This window comes from Biomphalaria glabrata, chromosome 13 (genome assembly GCF_947242115.1).
Source record: "Biomphalaria glabrata chromosome 13, xgBioGlab47.1, whole genome shotgun sequence".
In the NCBI taxonomy this organism is placed as follows: domain Eukaryota; kingdom Metazoa; phylum Mollusca; class Gastropoda; family Planorbidae; genus Biomphalaria; species Biomphalaria glabrata.
In genome coordinates, this window is record NC_074723.1 from 30,740,551 (window position 1) to 30,758,989 (window position 18,439).

At 33.4% G+C, this 18,439-nt stretch overlaps 1 protein-coding gene across 1 annotated transcript; it reads right to left on the reverse strand.

Annotated features, from left to right (window-relative positions):
- Positions 1 to 1,798: 1,798 nt before the first annotated feature.
- Positions 1,799 to 18,348, reverse strand: LOC106073925 (angiopoietin-2-like). The gene is made up of 6 exons (XM_056008637.1): positions 18,236 to 18,348; positions 14,121 to 14,588; positions 12,112 to 12,191; positions 11,733 to 11,790; positions 3,110 to 3,781; positions 1,799 to 2,640 (listed from the first exon to the last, which is right to left on the reverse strand). The coding sequence occupies exons 1-6, from the start codon at positions 18,291 to 18,293 to the stop codon at positions 1,991 to 1,993; spliced, it is 1,986 nt and encodes a 661-aa protein (XP_055864612.1). The 5' UTR covers positions 18,294 to 18,348; the 3' UTR covers positions 1,799 to 1,990.
- Between the last annotated feature and the right edge of the window lie 91 nt (positions 18,349 to 18,439).

Consider the following 18,439-nt stretch of genomic DNA (forward strand, 5'->3'; position numbering starts at 1 on the left):
TTAACTTTCAAAACGTCTAGGTGAGTCAATGAGTGCATCACGTAGCTCTAGATGAAGCTCACACTTAGTTCAGAGATCTAGTCATTTTTGTTAGTAATAGAACTAATCACTCGACTGTCAGTAGACTAGAGTTTAGTACTTATAAAACGTAGTTTTTTTTTTCATTGGGCGCCACTTATAAAGACACAAAATTCTTCAAAATAAACAGACACTCTCATGTTCTTTTTGAAGAACATTTTAGTATTCTTATCAAGAAATTTATCGTAATATTGGAACCTTTGTTTACGCACATACATTCCGTCACGCTATCTTTTAACATTCCTTCCATTCAATAACATCATTAGCACCATTAGTCATTTACACCATCCTGCGCTACGACCGTAAAAAATCTTTGTGGCATTTTTTAGCGGCCACCGAAAGGTGAAAAGACGCTACTAGTTTTGTGTGGAATGTCTGTCCGTCCGTCCGTCGTCCGTCCCGTATAGATCTTGTAAACTAGAAAAGATAGTGAAAATCTGCATCATAATATTTTAGACCATTCGTAGTTCTGATGTAAAGGCTACTTTTTTCTTTTCTGAAAGCGAAAATTCTAATTTTTAAAATCCTTTATGCAAAAATTGTTTTTTCATAAAAATACACCAATTTTACAACTATTCACTATTAATAGTAACAAACACGGGAGGCTATGTAGTAGGGGATATATCAACATACCATATTTAAATCGAATTTATATGAGTATATATATATTTAAAACAACAATTAGTAAAGAGGTAATACAGAGTACCATCCGGTAGCTGTACAACATGCAACTATAGGATTTTTTTTCTTTTCCAAGTGTGAGAACGTGACCTAATTTGAGTTTAAATAAACTGTCTTATATTTTGGGAAAGATGAAATATCAACAAGGATATGACCGATATATTGAACCATGATGCCAAATATTTTTAGTTGTTTTTTTAGTTGTGGTGGTGAACTAGGTCAAGTGCCATAGAAAAGTCTAATAAAATGCATGTAATCCGTTGAGAAATGATTAACTAATCCAATATGTTGAGTTTGACATGATCTATTTTGACTAAAGTTATGTTGGTTTGGAGTGAGGACATTATCTTAGTGATTTATGATGTTGCTAAATATTATTGTTCAAGTAATTTACATGTAATGATGTTGAATGATAATAATCTTTAGTTTACAGGAACAACTTTTTACCTTTTTTAAATAAGGGAATGACATTCGCTTCTTTTTAGTCCCTCGGTAACCTTTTACAAAGTTTACCTCCTATGAAGTTTTTCATTTGAACATGTTGTATTTTTATGAAAAATATGCCTGCATAATTAATTTAAAAATTAATTGGTTCACTTTCAAAAATGAAAAAAGGAACCGTAGCATTCAAACTTTAAGTGGTGTTAAAAATCGTGATGTTCTACTTTCATTTACTTTTCTAGTTTCTGTGATCTCAAAAGATGGACGAACTGACAGACATACAGAGCACACGAAAGTAATAGCAGCTATTCCTCTTTCGGGGGCTGCTAAAAATATACTTTGAAAAATTGTAACTGTCAAATGAGATTTTATCAACGTGGCTAGTTAGCTAGTATTTAATTTTCCATAGAATTACAACGAAGTGAAATTTCTATACTAAATTTCAAGAGTTTTGTCCACCATTTTTTTTTTGATAACCCGATGGTGAAAAGAATAATTTTCAAAAAGAGAAAGTTTCTATCAATGAATGTTAAAAATTAAATCTTAAATCTTTAAAGACATTAACAATTTAAAGAGAAAAAAAAAGAGAAAAGGACAATAAAATGCAAACCACTTTATTCAAGCAATAGAATTGTAACAATAATTTGTTTTCTTTTCCACAAAAATAATAAGAGTTATGCTAGGCTGTTCACACCATAAGAGAAATAATTAATGCCTTTATAAATAAAGACTACGTGTATCGTTTTGTTCGACACTACACCGTAGGATCCTCATCAAAACATGATGTCTCTTATGTTCTTTCTCTTATTTTCATCTCACTAAAGGAAACACCGTCATGATATCCAGTTACCGCGTACCACATCAGGCCCTCACCTCTCAATTTACTTCCCCATTTGCCGTTAAGATTGGAATAATGACATCCATTGTGCCACCAGGCACCTACATAGTATTGCGCACAGTTTATATCACTTCTTTTGTCATTATCTCTATCAAATGTACTAAAGAACATGAAATTATTATATGATAAACTATCACCAGCGTTTCCAAAATGTTTTCCTACTATATGCAGTTTATATTTATCAGTCTCACTAAATACATTAAAGTCGTTGTACTGTACAAAGTATGTCTTGTTTTTAAATTCTAAATCTATTCTTAAATCGTATAGTCCATCAGAAGTTAACTTAAAAATATTTTCATTTCCCAGATAAAATTCGCCAATGTTGTAATCTCCAAAGCCGTCACGATACTCCTTCCAGCCTCTAAAGAAATCTACTTTTCCGTTGATTCTTCTCTGAATGATGATCCATCCACCACCGTCTGTCTTGGTGTCACACATGACCTTTAACCCGGAAGCTAATGTCACAATAACACGGGCTTTAGGACTGGTGACGTTACGACAAGACGTGGGTGGCACAAAGTAACGCTGAGGTAATTTATTAACTGTTTCATAAGAAAGAGAAAAATTGTAATTAATTACAGTATAAATACGAAGGTTATAGATTAAATAAAAAATAATAAAAACAACACAAAAGTACATGCATTCAAAAAAATATAAATATCTACTTATTTATATGTATATTCATTAATCAATAATTCTCTTTTCTGACTTTGGATATAAGTCGAGAAAAAACAATGTTTAGCCTGTAGTCTAGGTTCTACGTGAACAATTCGACAATTTCCCTGTTCAAATAGCATGCGTTAAAATCGCCCTTATGATTTTCTAAAAACCTATTTAGTTAATATATAGCAGATACTTTTATAAGCACCAGAAGAGGTGTTACGCATACCCTGCCCGCTGGCATCCCCCGTCGTCCTGAGTGAGGTTTGACTAAGATTTAAATTATCTTCAACTCCGAAGGAACATCCGAAACATTAAAAAACAAACAAACAAAAACAGGAAATACTGTACCTTCGTCAATCTGGTTTTGTACTTCTAGAAATGCTGTCGAAACATTAGCTACCACCATGGTCAGATTCTCTAGCAAGCTGCTCATGTTGTGTTTATTCGTATCAATATTTTCTGTAATGCTCAAAATATTTTCTTGATTAGTATACACATCTTCCTTAATGCGTATAATATCTTTCTCGGTAGTATTCATATTGTCTTTAAGACTGATAATATCTTGTTGCTTAGCATCCAAATCTTTGTCAATTCTTAGAATACTTTCTTGTTTAGTATTCAAATCCTCTTTAACACTTATTATACTTTGTTTGTTAGTATCCACATCTTCTTTAATGGCCTTTATTTTTTGTTCATTATTTTGTAGGCTTTCTTGGTCTACTTCAGCCTGTCTTTGTAATTTCTGTATTACTTTCACCAAATCCTCTAGTGTTGAACCTCGTACTATTATTGTTACAATGTCAATGAGCTTATCAAATCTTCCATCTGAACAGTTGACATGAGCTTCACAAAAATATTTTCCAGATTCTGAATGTTTCAAATTGTTCCACGTGACTTGAAGATAGGAATCTTTTGATTCGTTGTCAAAGATTTCACCTTCCACATTTTTTAAATGACCATCTATTATTGGTGTAACAACGGGTTGTTGTTTATTTATAAATGCAATGACACCGTTGATCTCTGTAAAAAAAAATGTAAATCATTTTTACAAAGCTTATAACAACTCACTCTGTTTGTCTGTCTGTCTGTCTGTCTGATAAAAATTTTGAAAACGTTATTTCTCCAACACCCAATGTCGGAAGAAGCTGTAATTTTGCACAATTATTTCTTCTACCTGACAACACAAGAATCGCTAAAAAAAATCACCAATAAGTTAATTAACTATAGGTAATAAATTATTTTGTTTGTTATCTCGAACAAAGGAAATAAATTGTAATTGATTGAAAGGGTGGTATAAGCTGATATCGTCCCATTTATAGGTCGTCGTCTGAGTCTTAGTAAACACAGACCTGAAAAATAAGACGAGACAATAGAAATCTTCCATGTTCATAAGCTCTCCACTAGCAGAGTGGTTATCGTGTTGGCTTGAGAAGCCTGATAAGGCTTGAGCCATGAGTTCGAATTTAGATTTTTCTCCTTTTATTATAGTCATAAATGCTTTTTTATTTTCAGTATAGATCTATTGCAAATGTATTTACATGAGTGATCCAAATGATTGATACAAGTACTCCTAATATAAGTTTAATTTTGTTAAAAAGTACTTTGTTATATATATATATATTCTTGTTAATATATATTACTACTATCAGTGCACGCCGGCTAAACCCATTGATTTGTTTCAAGGCCTTAATTTTTCATAAAACATAATACAGGTCTGTTAGTTAAGAATATATCTTATATGTCCGGAACACTTTAATAAACGGAACTCATTGTAACGATCAACCTAACATAGCCCGTGAATGTTTGTATCTCTTACAATGATATTTAGCGTCCCAATCTCTCGTTCTTAAACACACTTTTTTAAATGAATCGGGCCATGTTGTAATGATTAACTTTAGATACTTTTTACCAGTGAATTAGTGTAACTATTACAATGAAATTTCTCGCCCCCGCTCTCTCTCTGAAACTCCCGTTTTTTTTTTAATTTGCGCATCGTCATTTCTCCCACATAATCTTAGACTTGATATAAAAAGACCCGTCACATAGACGCTGTCACATTTTGTATCAGTTAATTTTAATAGCTTTTTTACTTATCCACATCCCCCAACCTGCAAGCAACAAAAAGTTAGCCCTTTGTAAAGAATCCCGTTCATAGTTCTGCATTTATCTTGTTAGTTTTGTTCTCTAAATAAAAAGCAATATCGATTCGCTGATATAATCGTAATCGTTGATTTGACCCCATTGGAATGTAACGAAATGACAATAGATCTAGATTTAGTAGAATTAAGACTTTTTAAAAATGTTTTTTTACAGTGTTACAAAGTACAATTACTTGCTCTCTCTCTCTCTCTCTCTTAAAAAAGTCTCTTGACCTCCAGATGTATCTTATTGATGCTATTAGTATTGGTTCAAACAAATCGAAACCAACCATGCTGTATTAAAGGTCTGGCGTCTTGGCAGGAATTAGCGGTCGCGAGTACGGTACTCTGCCTCATCTTGGCGCTCGTGTGGAAACGGTCATTAGAGGAAGTGGCTAGGCTATAAGGGTAGCAAAACAAAACTCCCGTGAGGGTGACCACGGGTAGACGATAGTCCACCCATTGCACGGAGCGGAGTTGTAAAAGAGTCCCCATAAACCTGCCACACATCCATGCGCTGTTCCTCAAGGGACAGTTACATACGCGGCGAGTTCCCCCACGGTTAGCTTGGTATAGCGAAGGAAAATGGCGGAGGCTCCCGGTGCCCTCGGCCTTCCTAAGTGAGATTTGTGTATCAGCTTTAGAATGTATGAACGCAAGATTGGTTGTGTGACCATTCTCAGACCTTTTTATATAATTCCATCTAAAGTTTATAACTAGTCTCTTGAATCCCAATAATGCTTGACTTCAGTTGGAGTCTCGCTTCTTGTATCTAGCCAACCAGTAATACCTACTTTCCCAAGTTTTTAAAGTCCTTTGCTGATATAGTCTTAAATTTCGAATCACTTACAGAGATCATAAGCACTGAATCATCATTAAATTTCCATTTAGAAGATGTGCACTAGTAAGTATATCAGATATACAATTTTCTTCGCCATTTCTGTAACACACTTTCAGATCATATCATTGAAGTCTCATTAGCATCTTCTGTATTCTCATTGGTGCTGACAAATAATTTTTATAAACAAAAGTTCCAGAGGTTTGTGGTCATTATATACTGTAATTTCTGTACCAAATAGGTAGCATTTAAATTTGGTTGGTGTGAAGGCTACCTTATTTGAGTGCTAGAAAGTGACAGGCTGTTTTCTTTTGTGTGCTAGATGTGAAAGTGACTTGACGTTACTATAGGATTGTGTGGATCATACAGTGCACTTTTGATATGATTTAGTGAGGATTTATATTTCAAACATTGACTAGACGCTCAAGCAAGACCTTCATGCCGTGGATTCAAATACAAATTAGGTTTAGTAATTCAAACAATTAAAATCATTCAACAATAAATAACAAGCTTCATTTCTGGAACTAGGAATCACTCGAATAATATGCACAATATGCAAATAAAATTACATAAATTATATCTTCGTTGAAGCTCGTAGTAAAAAAATAGGTATAACAATAGTGCTGATTCTACAACTCAAAATTTCACTTTTTCCTTAAAGAGAATTTCTACACAGCTGCTGGTCTCTGCTGCAAAACTTTTGCTCCCGTCTATAAGCCACGCCCATCAAATCAATTAAGTCACTGTTGTTAGCACGTCGCTTCCTTCTTTGGTTGACAGTACTATCGTTGACCATAATTACAAGATCAAAGGCGGGGTTAGCTGATAGGAGACCGCCGGTTAGAATAGAATTAGCTAGTCTGCTACGTGACACATGCACTATGCACAATTGAAAGCATTTCCTTCTCAATTTGAAAATATCTTGTTTTTGCATCTGTTAGATCTCTTGATGCGTATGCAATTATACGACCTTCCTGGAGTAATACTGCTCCCAGTCCATCTTTACTTGCATCACATTCTATCTCTACGTTCCTGTTGACATCATTATATGCTAAAACTGGAGGGTTTGTACAGTCATGTTTCAATTCTTCGAAACTGTTGTTTTTTTAATAATTGAAATTCTACTTCATGTTTTATAAGCTTTGGTATGAAACATCTGATTGACTTAGATTAGAAAAACATTTTTCTAGATACTGAGTTAAACCTAGAAATCTAATTCCATCTTTGTCTTGAAGGGCTGGCATGTCAATAATTGCTTTTATATTTGCTGGATCTGGTTCTAAACCTTTCTCTGACAAAGGTAAAATGGTTTACATATTTCGGATGTTCCCTCAGAGTTGGAAGATAGTTTACTTCCTAGTCCAAACCTCCCGTAGGACGACGGGGGATCGGAGCGGGCAGGGTTTGAACCCGAGACCATTGATAAATCTGAACGACAGTTCAGCGCGCAAACCGCTCTTGTCATAGTTCAGCTTTAGATCATACTCTGTAGCTCTTTGAATTATTTCAAAAATGAGGTCATGATGCTCAATATCTCTACCATCTTCTAGAATGTAGTCTATGTACCTTCAATATTTTAAAGCAATTCATCCATAATTGTCTGATAAATCTGTTGCGCTGATTTTGTTCCAGATACTAACCGCAACCAACTATATCGCCTAGTGGTGTGTTTAGTAAGAGAAAAGAGGATTCTCTTTCAAGCTTTATTTGCATAAACCCTGACTTAGCATCAAGTACTGAGAATATCGTTGAACCCGGAACTTTAGTGGTTACATCCAGATCTTAGTTGCCTGCTTGATTTTCAGTGTAAAATCTTTTTCTGTTTTATGAGCTTAGTTCTGAAGTGTCTTTAAAATTATTATTCCATCAAGCTCAAACTTTCAGCAGATCGACAGAGGATATTGATGGGCTGGTTCAAACTAGCACCATCGCAAAGGCACTCCGAAGCACATATGCCATGACCAGGCTTCCATCATTTGTTTCTTTTATTTTTATGTCTGTGTTCTCTCTCCAAAGATCTCTTTTATCGATAGGTAGGCCATGATGGCTCATCTACATCAGCGAACGATTCATTTGAATTCACCTACAATAGAAATATGAAATTTAAAAACAATGTCGATGATAATTCCTTTAGTTAGTTATTAAATAATCATTAATGTCAAAATATGTCTATCTTTGTTCTTTATTCAATATTTTATATCACGCGAGTGATCTTCATTATCTATAATGCCTGCATCTTCAACACAATTGGAGAGCTCGCTGTCATATCACGCTTTTAATATTCATCTAGAAGCTAAATTATTGATTTCACTTCCATTAAACATAGGTTTTGGGATACAGGGAACCATGTGACAATCATTAGATCTGAAAATAAAAAATGTAAAAATATTGATTAGATCTATAAGGCCTATAGTTTGAAAATATGATTATAGATTCTCTAAAATAAAAAAAAAAGATCTATATCTTTTAGATCAACAATGTGCAGGGAAATGATCTAAGACAATTTTTAAATTCATTTTAAAGCTAAATCTTATCTTATCTTATATAATACAGACGTTACTTCAAAAAAAGAAGATGATTACGTCCTACGCGTCATGCATTTAGTCATGCATATTAACCAATGACTTAAATTCTGCCAAGTCACTGGTTTTCCTGGCTAGCTCAGGCAACCCATTCCATGCTCTAATAGCACTAGGGAAGAAGGAGTATTTGTACAAATTTGTCCTAGCATATGGGACGAGGAATGTGCCTTTATCTTTGTGTCTTTCAGAGTATTTTATAAAATTTTGTTTTTGTATTTGAAGATTATGGTTCAGTGTTTTATGTATAATTGTTACTTTACTTTTGAGTCTTCTATCCAGAAGGCTTTCTAAATTTAGTGATTTTACTAATGGTGTTACTCTAGTCAAATGTGAATATTCGTTTGTTATGAATCTCACTGCTCTATTTTGTGTTTGTTCCAGTTTCTTAATGTTTTCCTGAGTTCTATTATTGGCCTAACCAAGGTTAAATAACATTTTAGTTTTATGTTCTTATTTGATTTATAGAAATTTCTTTTAATAAATCCTAATGCTTTGTTTGATTTTTTTATAGTTTCATCAATATGTGGATTCCATGACAGTTTTTCATTTATTATAACACCTAGGTATTTTGCGTTTTTAGTCTGTGTTACTGGTTTTGCCATGAATAAGATAAGTGGAATTAATTTGTTTTAGTTTTTTTGTTACTCTTAATAACTGACATTTTTCTGGGTGGAAAGACATGCTCCAATTTGGTTCCCATTTCTGTAATTCATCTAATTCTCTTTGTAAAATATCTGTGTCTTGTGTTGTTTTTATTGTTCAATATATTATGCAATCGTCTGCAAATAATCTGACTTTTGTTCCTGAACTAATGCAATTTGGTAAATCATTTATGTAAATTAAAAATAGTAGTTGACCCAAGACTGTTGCTTGAGGTACTCCTGAGTTTACTGTTATCGGTGTTGATTTAGAGCCATTTATTATTACAGTTTGTTCTCTCCCTATCAGAAAATCTTTAATCCACTGATGCAGTGGACCATTAATGCTGAAATATTTTAATTTTTTAAGCAAACTATGGTGGTGAACTTTGTCAAAAGCCTTGGAAAAATCTAATAAGATACAAGAAAAATCTAGTAAGATAGCATCTATTTGTTCACTATTATCTGTACTCAATGTACTCAAATAATCAGATAATAAAATAAAACAAGGTTTCCAAATGAAACACGTGTATCTGCTTGTATCTACTATTGAAGGTAATGTATTAAAAACTAGTTGACTCTTTGTGCACCAAGTAGCACATTTACATCTTTAAATAATATAGCTAATATAAAATAATTAAATTATAGAAATATTTTTCACAATGATGTTTAATTTTAGTATTAAATGAGAATGAAAAGAATCTCACCTGTTGTATCAGTCCAAAAAAACTAAATCAAGCACATTTTATTCGCAAACTACAATCTGTTAAAATAACTTGACAATAAATTTCATTTTAATGCAAATACTGATTCTTTCAGCAAAACAAGGACATCAAAAATGACGATAACTTGGAAGATTTTTCTATTTAATGTTTGTAAGTTTACCATGCACATATTGTAAGACAAATTTCCTTATGAATAATAATGGTTATTATTATGTTAGAAACTAACGAGTGTTTATTCTCTTGCTCTGCCAGGGTCGAGTTTCGTTAAAAGGAAACAAAATTCATCGTAGTCCCTTTATCAGGGTCCACCAAGGAATTTTCTGGTGATGTGGCAGGTCTGCAGCAGTACCGCCCTCTGACAGGCAACGAGGATGTTCCTAGGAATGCCAAGGGCCTTGAAGGTATCTGTGAGGTCAGTTGTTATTATCCCCTCGGTTGATATAACAATGGGGTATATTGTTCTTGATTATTTCTATAAACGCTTAATCTCCTAGCCAAGGTTCCCAAATTTGCGTTGTTTTTCAAGCTAATTTTTTTAAAATTATGAGATAGTGGTACGGCGATGTCAAAAATGGTAGCCGCTTTTTCTTTTTTATCGATGAGCAGCAGATCAGGGCGATTAAAATGTACCGTTTTGTCAGTCAAAATAGGCCTATCCCAGTACAGTAGATGATCAGTAGACTCGAGAATCTCTTGTGGTGAGTATTTGTAATATGGAGGAGTATCCTTACCCATCAAATTGTTTGCTGGTGTATTAGCTTTGCAACTTGGTTATGGCGACCTAGTTAGGCAGATTCCGATAAGGCTGAACATCCTGCCTTTATGTGTTCAATTGACTCACTCACATTTCCAACTTTTCGTTATTTGTCAACAATAGTAAGTTTTAGGATATGTTTCTCGTAATTTTTTGTCCTGATTACTCTGTCCTGTATTGCTGCAACATAGCGCGTTATTGGGTTAAAAACTCATGCTACAGATCTTTTACATTCTAATTCAAGATTGATTGCTAAAAAATAAAAAGAAGCCATTATTAGATTAATTAAAACCATTGTCTGAACCCCTTGTAGAATAAATAATGTGTTTATACAAATAACAAACTAGTGTTTTTTAATGGAAGACATATTAGGAACTCCATTTATTACGTAAACACAAGCGGCCTTTGTGGCTCAACAAAGATGGCTAAGACGGATTTAAGGAGTCATACAGATCAGGTCTCAATCAAGGAAATCTTATGACGAATGGGGAATCGACAACTTAGTAAGGTTGTGACAGAGCGTCGCATAAGGTTTAAGGGACATGTTCTCCGACAAAATGAATTACGCATACTAAGAGTTGCGATGACATAGAGGCCATTACGAGGAAAGTGCAAACAGGGACGTCTTTGTATAACTTTGCGCCACACTTTTATGGAGAACCTCAGAGCAAGCAGAGGCTTCAGACATTGCCAGTGATCTGAGATGAACTCCTATTGAAAAATCACCTATGTATGTATGTATGTATGTATGTATGTATGTATGTATGTATGTATGCGTATGTATGTATGTATGTATGTATGTATGTATGTATGTATGTATGTATGTATGTATGTGTGTATGTATGTATGTATGTATGTATGTATGTATCTATCTATCTATCTATCTATCTATCTATCTATCTATCTATCTATCTATCTATCTATCTATCTATCAATCAATCTATCTATCTATCTATCTATCTATCTATCTATCTATCTATCTATCTATCTATCAATCTATCTATCTATCTATCTATCTATCTATCTATCTATCTATCTATCTATCTATCTATCTATCTATCTATCTATCTATCTATCAATCTATCTATCTATCTATCTATCTATCTATCTATCTATCTATCTATCTATCTATCTATCTATCTATTTAAATGCATGTAAATCCTTGTTATTAAAAACGCTCTAGTAAAAAAAATAACAATTGGCAGACGCCATTTTAATAGTTCGCAGAAATAATTGAATTTGTTTTCCATAAGCAAAGGCCTAACAAAATTGCATATACATTTGAATGTTATTTACCATGAATTATGTACAACGATTGAAGAGTAGAAGTTTCCTTCTGACCTTGAATTAAAGTCTGTGGAAGAATGAAAGCCATTCAATACTGTGTTTTGTTTATAAATACATAAAAAGAACAATTATATATTTTACAAATAATGCCAAGAGAAGTAAGACAAAATGTTAAACTTATTATTATCTAGAAAGATGTTTGTTAATGATACTCAACACTTACAGATATTGAATATATTTAGCTTACTTATTATATCGTAATCTTAATATATATATTCTTCACCTCTTTCTCTCAATATCATCTATCGTAATGTATTGCTGTTGCAGTATGCAACATGTACTAAACATTTATCAGACAACATGGAACAAAATGTTATTGGAAAATTACCTTAAATAAACACTTCAAAGTCAAAGGCTCAATTAGTTCTTGAATAATTTCAGAACTTGCGTAAAATTGAAATCTTGATTCTGGAAATAACATATGTAAGACTTTAACTTCCTATTCTAATCCTATATTCTTAAGCAAGCATTTCTTGTATATATATGGATCTTAATATATATATTAATATATATATATATGGATCTATATAGACAAGACTACATAAAGTTTAGATCTAGACATCGTTTTAGAGGCATCAGTGTTACTAATGTTATAGAATTATTATTTAACCACATGTTCTAGTTCTTCACATTGTTTTATTTCTTTACAAAGCAATGAATTTGGAAAGCATATAATGAAATATAACTATCCCAAACTCCTAGCTGTCAGCTATCATAGCTACATAGTTATGAGTTTTTTTTTTCTCAGTTTTTCAGACCTTTTTTATAGTCCAGTTTTATATTCATAAACCGTACTAATTTCTCTCCCTTATGAGATACAAAGATAACATTGGTGTCCTAAAAAGTTCCCCTTTCAGACCTTGTGGTCTATAAGGCAGATGATGTAAAGGTCATCTGATTCTGTGACCTACGGTTGACGAGGGTGCCATGTGGCCAGCACAACGACCAACCGCCTTTACTTTTCCCCAACTAATGTCAGGTACTCATTAGAGGTGGGTGGACTCAGAGGCGCCCAAGGATCCCGAAATAAAAATCCGAGTCTTCACCAGGATTCGAACCCGGGACCCCCTGTTCAGAAACCAAACGCTTTACCGCTCAGCCACCGCACATCCATTGGTGACGTAGTTATAACTATATCAAGCTCTATGCAACTAAATATTCTTCTTGCATTATTTTAATAAACATAAGATTACAAATAGAGTTTGTGTTATCACACAAACTCAGAGGCGACCTCTGTCGTATCGCTATCGATCTGAGTATTTTATTGCTTTGATTGTCCAAAGTAAAAATATTAAACCCCTTCTACAGGGTTTTTTTGAGTTGAAACCCCCTACAGAGGGCTTTAAGATTAAAACCCCATTCAGCTGGTTTTGAGTTTAAATTCTCCCTAATGATAGTTTTAGGGTAAAAGAAAAACTTCTTTAATATTATTCTAAAGCAAACTACAGTCACAAATTTTATGAGCGTAGCTAAGGGTTTTTTTTAGTTTGTTTTAAAGAATAAAAAAAAACCTTCCAGATATTTTTTTAGTTAATACAGATGATTTTGACTATAAAACTTTCCTTTTCGATATAAAATCTAAAGCAAACAAGTCATCAAATTCCAAGAGTGTATTCAAGAGATGTTACACATTTCTACCAGCCATTGGGCTCCATTAATAAAGTGCTGTTAATAGCATGGATGTCATCTGCCAAAACTGAGAAAACACTAAATGGCTAAGACGGAGTTTAGGAGTCAGTTACTGAGATCGAGACTCAAACAAAAAAATCATATGCCGAACTAGGAGTCAACCATTTAGTGAGGTAGTGACAGTGTGGCATGATGTTTGCGGGACGAACCAAGTGTTGCAGTTACATCGAGGTCATTACGAGGAAAACGCAATAGGGACTTCATGGTATAACTTGGAACCACACTTTCATGAAAGCCCTCAGAGCAGTGGACACAAGGAGAGATAAGACTTAGACATTGCCAGTGACAGATCTTTATGAAGACAGTTTGCCGTTCAATGCCCCGAACGGCGCTGGAGGATCAAAGTTCTAGTAGGTAAGAATAGCAGAGTATGCATTTTTTTGTTTTAAATACCGGATATTGGGTTGCCAGAGCCAGTATGACTAGATGCATGACGCGTAGGACTTAATCATATTCTTTTTTCAGAGTAACGTCTGAATTTTAAAATATATAATAAGAAAAGCATACACCTTGACAAGAGCGCGAAACTCCACTAACAAGAAGTGCTCACAATCCTTAAGTTGATGGAAGAAATAAGTCTAACAAAATTTCGCAATGGATTTGAATTAGTTGCCAATATATGTAGCTATTTTATTTGTTGTAACTTACTTTGAGTGATTTCAACATGGTCGACTTTCTTCAAAGAACATTTACAAATGTTCTCGTTTTTCTTACAATGTCGAATCTCTTCAATTAATGCGGTCGAGTTTGTTTCATATTCTACTGCCTTCTTAGCAAACAAAGAAATATTCGCCCCGTCTGCATTGTCTCCAGTGGCATTGCATCTGTATATTTTAGCATCAAACTGAGTTGGATTAGGTAGAGATAAAGTTATATACAGGTTTCCAAAACTGACTTGTGAATATTTTAATTGCAGTTGTTGTTTAAGATCTAGTGTCGAAGAGTTTAATGTAAAAAGGTCATTAAATTCTTTAGTATTTTCATTATAACGAGAAAGAGTTAAAGATTTAAGAACACGAAGATGTTGAACTTGATTGTTGGTTATAGAACAGTTGATCACAAGTTGGGGTGTTATCTCTGGTGAAATCACGTTAGGTTTTACATCAATAACAAGGTCTGAAAAATAGTAAAAGTATATTTATGAAACAATAAATAAATTCCGTTTCTAAGTGTAAATTACATTATCGAAATGAAGAACATTACGTTATATCCAAACATAAATAGTTTTCTAAATCTTTGTATTACAAACTTGATGCACTTTTAGTTTAGAACTTCTTTAAATGTTTAAATTTTGCACACTAATTGGCCTTTCTTTTATCTAAAAATATACAATTAGGTTTATTTCGAAGTAGTATATTATTCGCCGTTATTTAAAATTAAATTTTATTACTATGCCTGTTTATATTTCATTTTGGAGTGTTACATAATTATTTAGATCTAGTAAATTTAAATAACACTTTTGAATAGTTCCAATTTCAAATTTACAAGACTTGATAGAAATCAAATCTGTCTTACAAAATAAATTATATATCCTTAGATATTTTAATGCGTATGCATGCTAGTAGAGGTAATTTCATCCCATATTTTTCTCCTAAATTAATAAATGTTTCAGTAAAAGAAGCATACAAACATAGTCGACCTCCGTGTTAAAGGCAGAAATTGTTACGATTGTACAATGTAGCAAATTAGGATAAACACAATATAAAAGCATTCAGAAATATACGGTTGTTGTTTTTTTCAACTTGAATGTATTGTGCAAATCAGTGGTACTCAAGCTTACTCTTGAAGTACTGAGTACCCCAAGGATCAGTTCTAGGCCCAGTACTGTTCACTATGTATACATAGCCACTCAGCGGTGTCATACGGCCAACCGGCATCTTATACCATTTCTTTGCCGATGACTCACAGTTATACGATTCCATAGTTACCCTCAGAGTTGTCGCATCTGGCAGAGAAAATCAGTGGTACCGTTGCAAGTGTGAGCGATTGGATGGTTGAGAATAAACTCAAGATGAACGAAAACAAGACAGAAATAATTAAGATTGGCACTCGGAACAATGTCTCAAAAGTTGAAAGCACAGATTCTCTTTTTATCACGAACTGCCAGGTTCCTTATGTCCATGTAGTGCGAAATCTTGGAGTTTTCTTCGACTCAACACTATCTTTCGAAAAAAAACAAGATTACAAAGACAGTTTGTGTTATCACACAATTTCAAAAACGGCCTCCATCAAAGTCACCAATGGACCAGGAATATTTAAGCCACAGTCTTGTTTTCATCGTTTAAAGTAATAAAATTATAAAAAAAATCATTTGGCGTTTGTTTTTTTTCACTTAAAACAAAACAGGACAACATTTCGTCTTTACAGATTACCTAAACGTTTTGTAAAATGTTTGACATGTTTCGGATGTTCCTTCAAAGTTGAAGATAATTACTTCCTAGTCCAAACCTCCCGCATGACGACGGGGGATGGGAGCGGGCAGGGTTTGAATCCTGGACCATCGATAAATCTGAACGACAGTCCAGCGCGCAAACCGCACGACCAGGCAGCAAAAAAAAAAAACAAAAAAAAAACAGAATGGAAACCTCACAGACAGTGTCAATGATACCTGGTGCGGTAGCTCATAGTGTCAGCCCTCCACATCAACTTTCTTCAAATATGTTCCAATAAACACTATTGCTAGTTAATTCCGTTTTTAAACAAATACAGTGAGCTGATTAACTACTATTATTGATATTTACTCAAATGTAATATGAGTGTCAATTCTATTATAAAATCCCACTGTTTATTTCATTTATTCAAATGTTATTGCAAATTTTACAATATTGATATTCAGTTAAAATTAGAAACAGACTTAAGATCACCTGAACAGGTTTACTATGTTATACTGTAAGACAGAAATGGTATAACGTTGTGCTTTGTCATTTAAACTCTAACTACCATCTAGACTTGTCTCTAATAGAATGTTTTGGCATATATCTAGAGATTTAAATAAAATTATCTTATTTAATGTGTCTGCTTTTGCCAAGATAATTTTTTTTCAACTTAGTTATCATCCCTAAAATGGTTTCACTCGGTGCGATCGCACCCTTTGCACCCCCTAGAGACGCTACTGCTTCCAGATACGTACATCTCCACAACAATTTCGATTAATATATTGGAGAAGACGGGATACAAAATAAATAATAAAAATACCCCGCACAACTTACTGGTTTCCCATGCGTATAGTGCACTATTTCCCACAAGTAGGCCTAGTAATTCTGATCGTAATCACTCTAATTTATAGATCTAGACTAGAGCTAGACTAGATCTAGATTTCTAGACTAGTTCTAGATGTAGTCTAAATATCTAAATAAACCTAGAATCTAGACTAGGTCCCGATCTAGAGTCTAGACTAGGTCTAGAATTTAGACTAGATCAAGAGCTAGAAACTAGAGTAGGTCTAGATCTAAAAATAGACTAGGCTTAGATCTAAAATCACGTTTAATCTGAAACTCACTACAAAGCCAATATTATGATCAGGATTAGTAGGCCTACTATTGGATAATAATGCACTGCTATGCTGTTCGCATAAACTTCACTTCTTAATATGATACTACTGTCTACATAATAAATAAATCTGCTAAAGATAAACTATTTCCTTAATAATTTATCGATGTAAATTTTGTCCAAATAGTTCACTACGTTTAAATCTAAATCTAGATCTACATCTGGCTTTGATTGAGTCTAATTTAGACTGTTGTCAAGTGTAGGCCTATAATGAGGATACGTCAAAACTACGCGCTATAAAAGTTTTTTTTTCTTTTTTTAATTCTCAACTAAAACGAAGTTCGTTTTAAAATTATAAAAAAAGCAACAACAACATTTGAATCAGTATTCTATTCCATGAGTTAGTTTAACAGTAAAAAAATATTTAAAAAAAATGATCCATTGATACTTATTCCTCTGTGACATTAGATGAAAATTGTTTGTACCAATGCGCGAATCTATGAATGAAGCATGATTTAATAATGAAGAAGTCTGTTACCTTTTTTAAAAAAAAAATCTTACCTCCCCTTAATTTGTTTTTTTAAAGTGGTGTATTTTTTTTTTTTTTGAAAAATCTGCTTGCATAGATAATTTTAAAAAAATAGATGGTTCACTTTCGGAAAAGATAAGGTAGCTGTTGCATCAGAACTTTGAATGATCTTAAATATCATAATGTATGATTTTCATTTTCTCGTCTAGTTTCTGAGATCTAAAAAGGGACGGAAGGACAGACGGACGGACGAATGGAAAGGCTACTCAAAACTAATAGCGTCTTTTCACCTTTAGGGGTCCTCTAAAAAACAACGTCAAAAGTTTTAATTTCTTATAACACATTTTTTTTGGGGGGAGGGGGGAATTTTTGTCTCTGAAACTGTAGTACTTGTATACTTTTACAAGATGTATTGAAAAAAATGTTAATTATACAACTAAAAAAAAAAAAAATTATATCTTAATATTATCTGATCTTTAAGTCATATAAAGCAGATGATGTAAATATCGTCTGTTTCTATTACCAACGGTTAACTGTGGCCACAACATTGACTAATTACCTTTAATTCCTTTATAAAAGTCAATTACCAAATTAAAGTTGTGTAGTATCCTAAAAAAAGAAATTTGAAATCTATTGCTTTCACCGTAATTTCAGCATGAACTCTCTCGTTTTGGAAGCAAAATAGTTCACCATTCAACCACCACGCCCCCCCCTTATACTTATATTAAGAAATAAATCAACAGACCTGAAGTAGACAAAGTAGCTAGGATCGAACAAAGGACGAGATGTCCAAAAAAGGCCATCGTAGCACAAGTGACAACAAGGGAGACAATGTCCTGTTTATATGGTCAAGTGATGAGCAGTGTCTCAGACTGCAGGGGACTTTCTTATCAGTTCAGGTTACAACAACATCTCTAAGTCAACATAACGTCCTGGTATCTAATATGAC

What these genes read in the sequence shown, in the direction of transcription:
- LOC106073925 (XM_056008637.1), bottom strand. Translation starts at nt 18,293, where the DNA reads ATGGCCTTTTTTGGACATCTCGTCCTTTGTTCGATCCTAGCTACTTTG. An exon ending in AGCTACTTTGTCTACTTCAG is followed by an intron (nt 14,589 to 18,235) that starts GTCTGTTGATTT and finishes ACTATTTTTCAG; the next exon opens with ACCTTGTTATTGATGTAAAA. An exon ending in CCATGTTGAAATCACTCAAA is followed by an intron (nt 12,192 to 14,120) that starts GTAAGTTACAAC and finishes TGTTATTTCCAG; the next exon opens with AATCAAGATTTCAATTTTAC.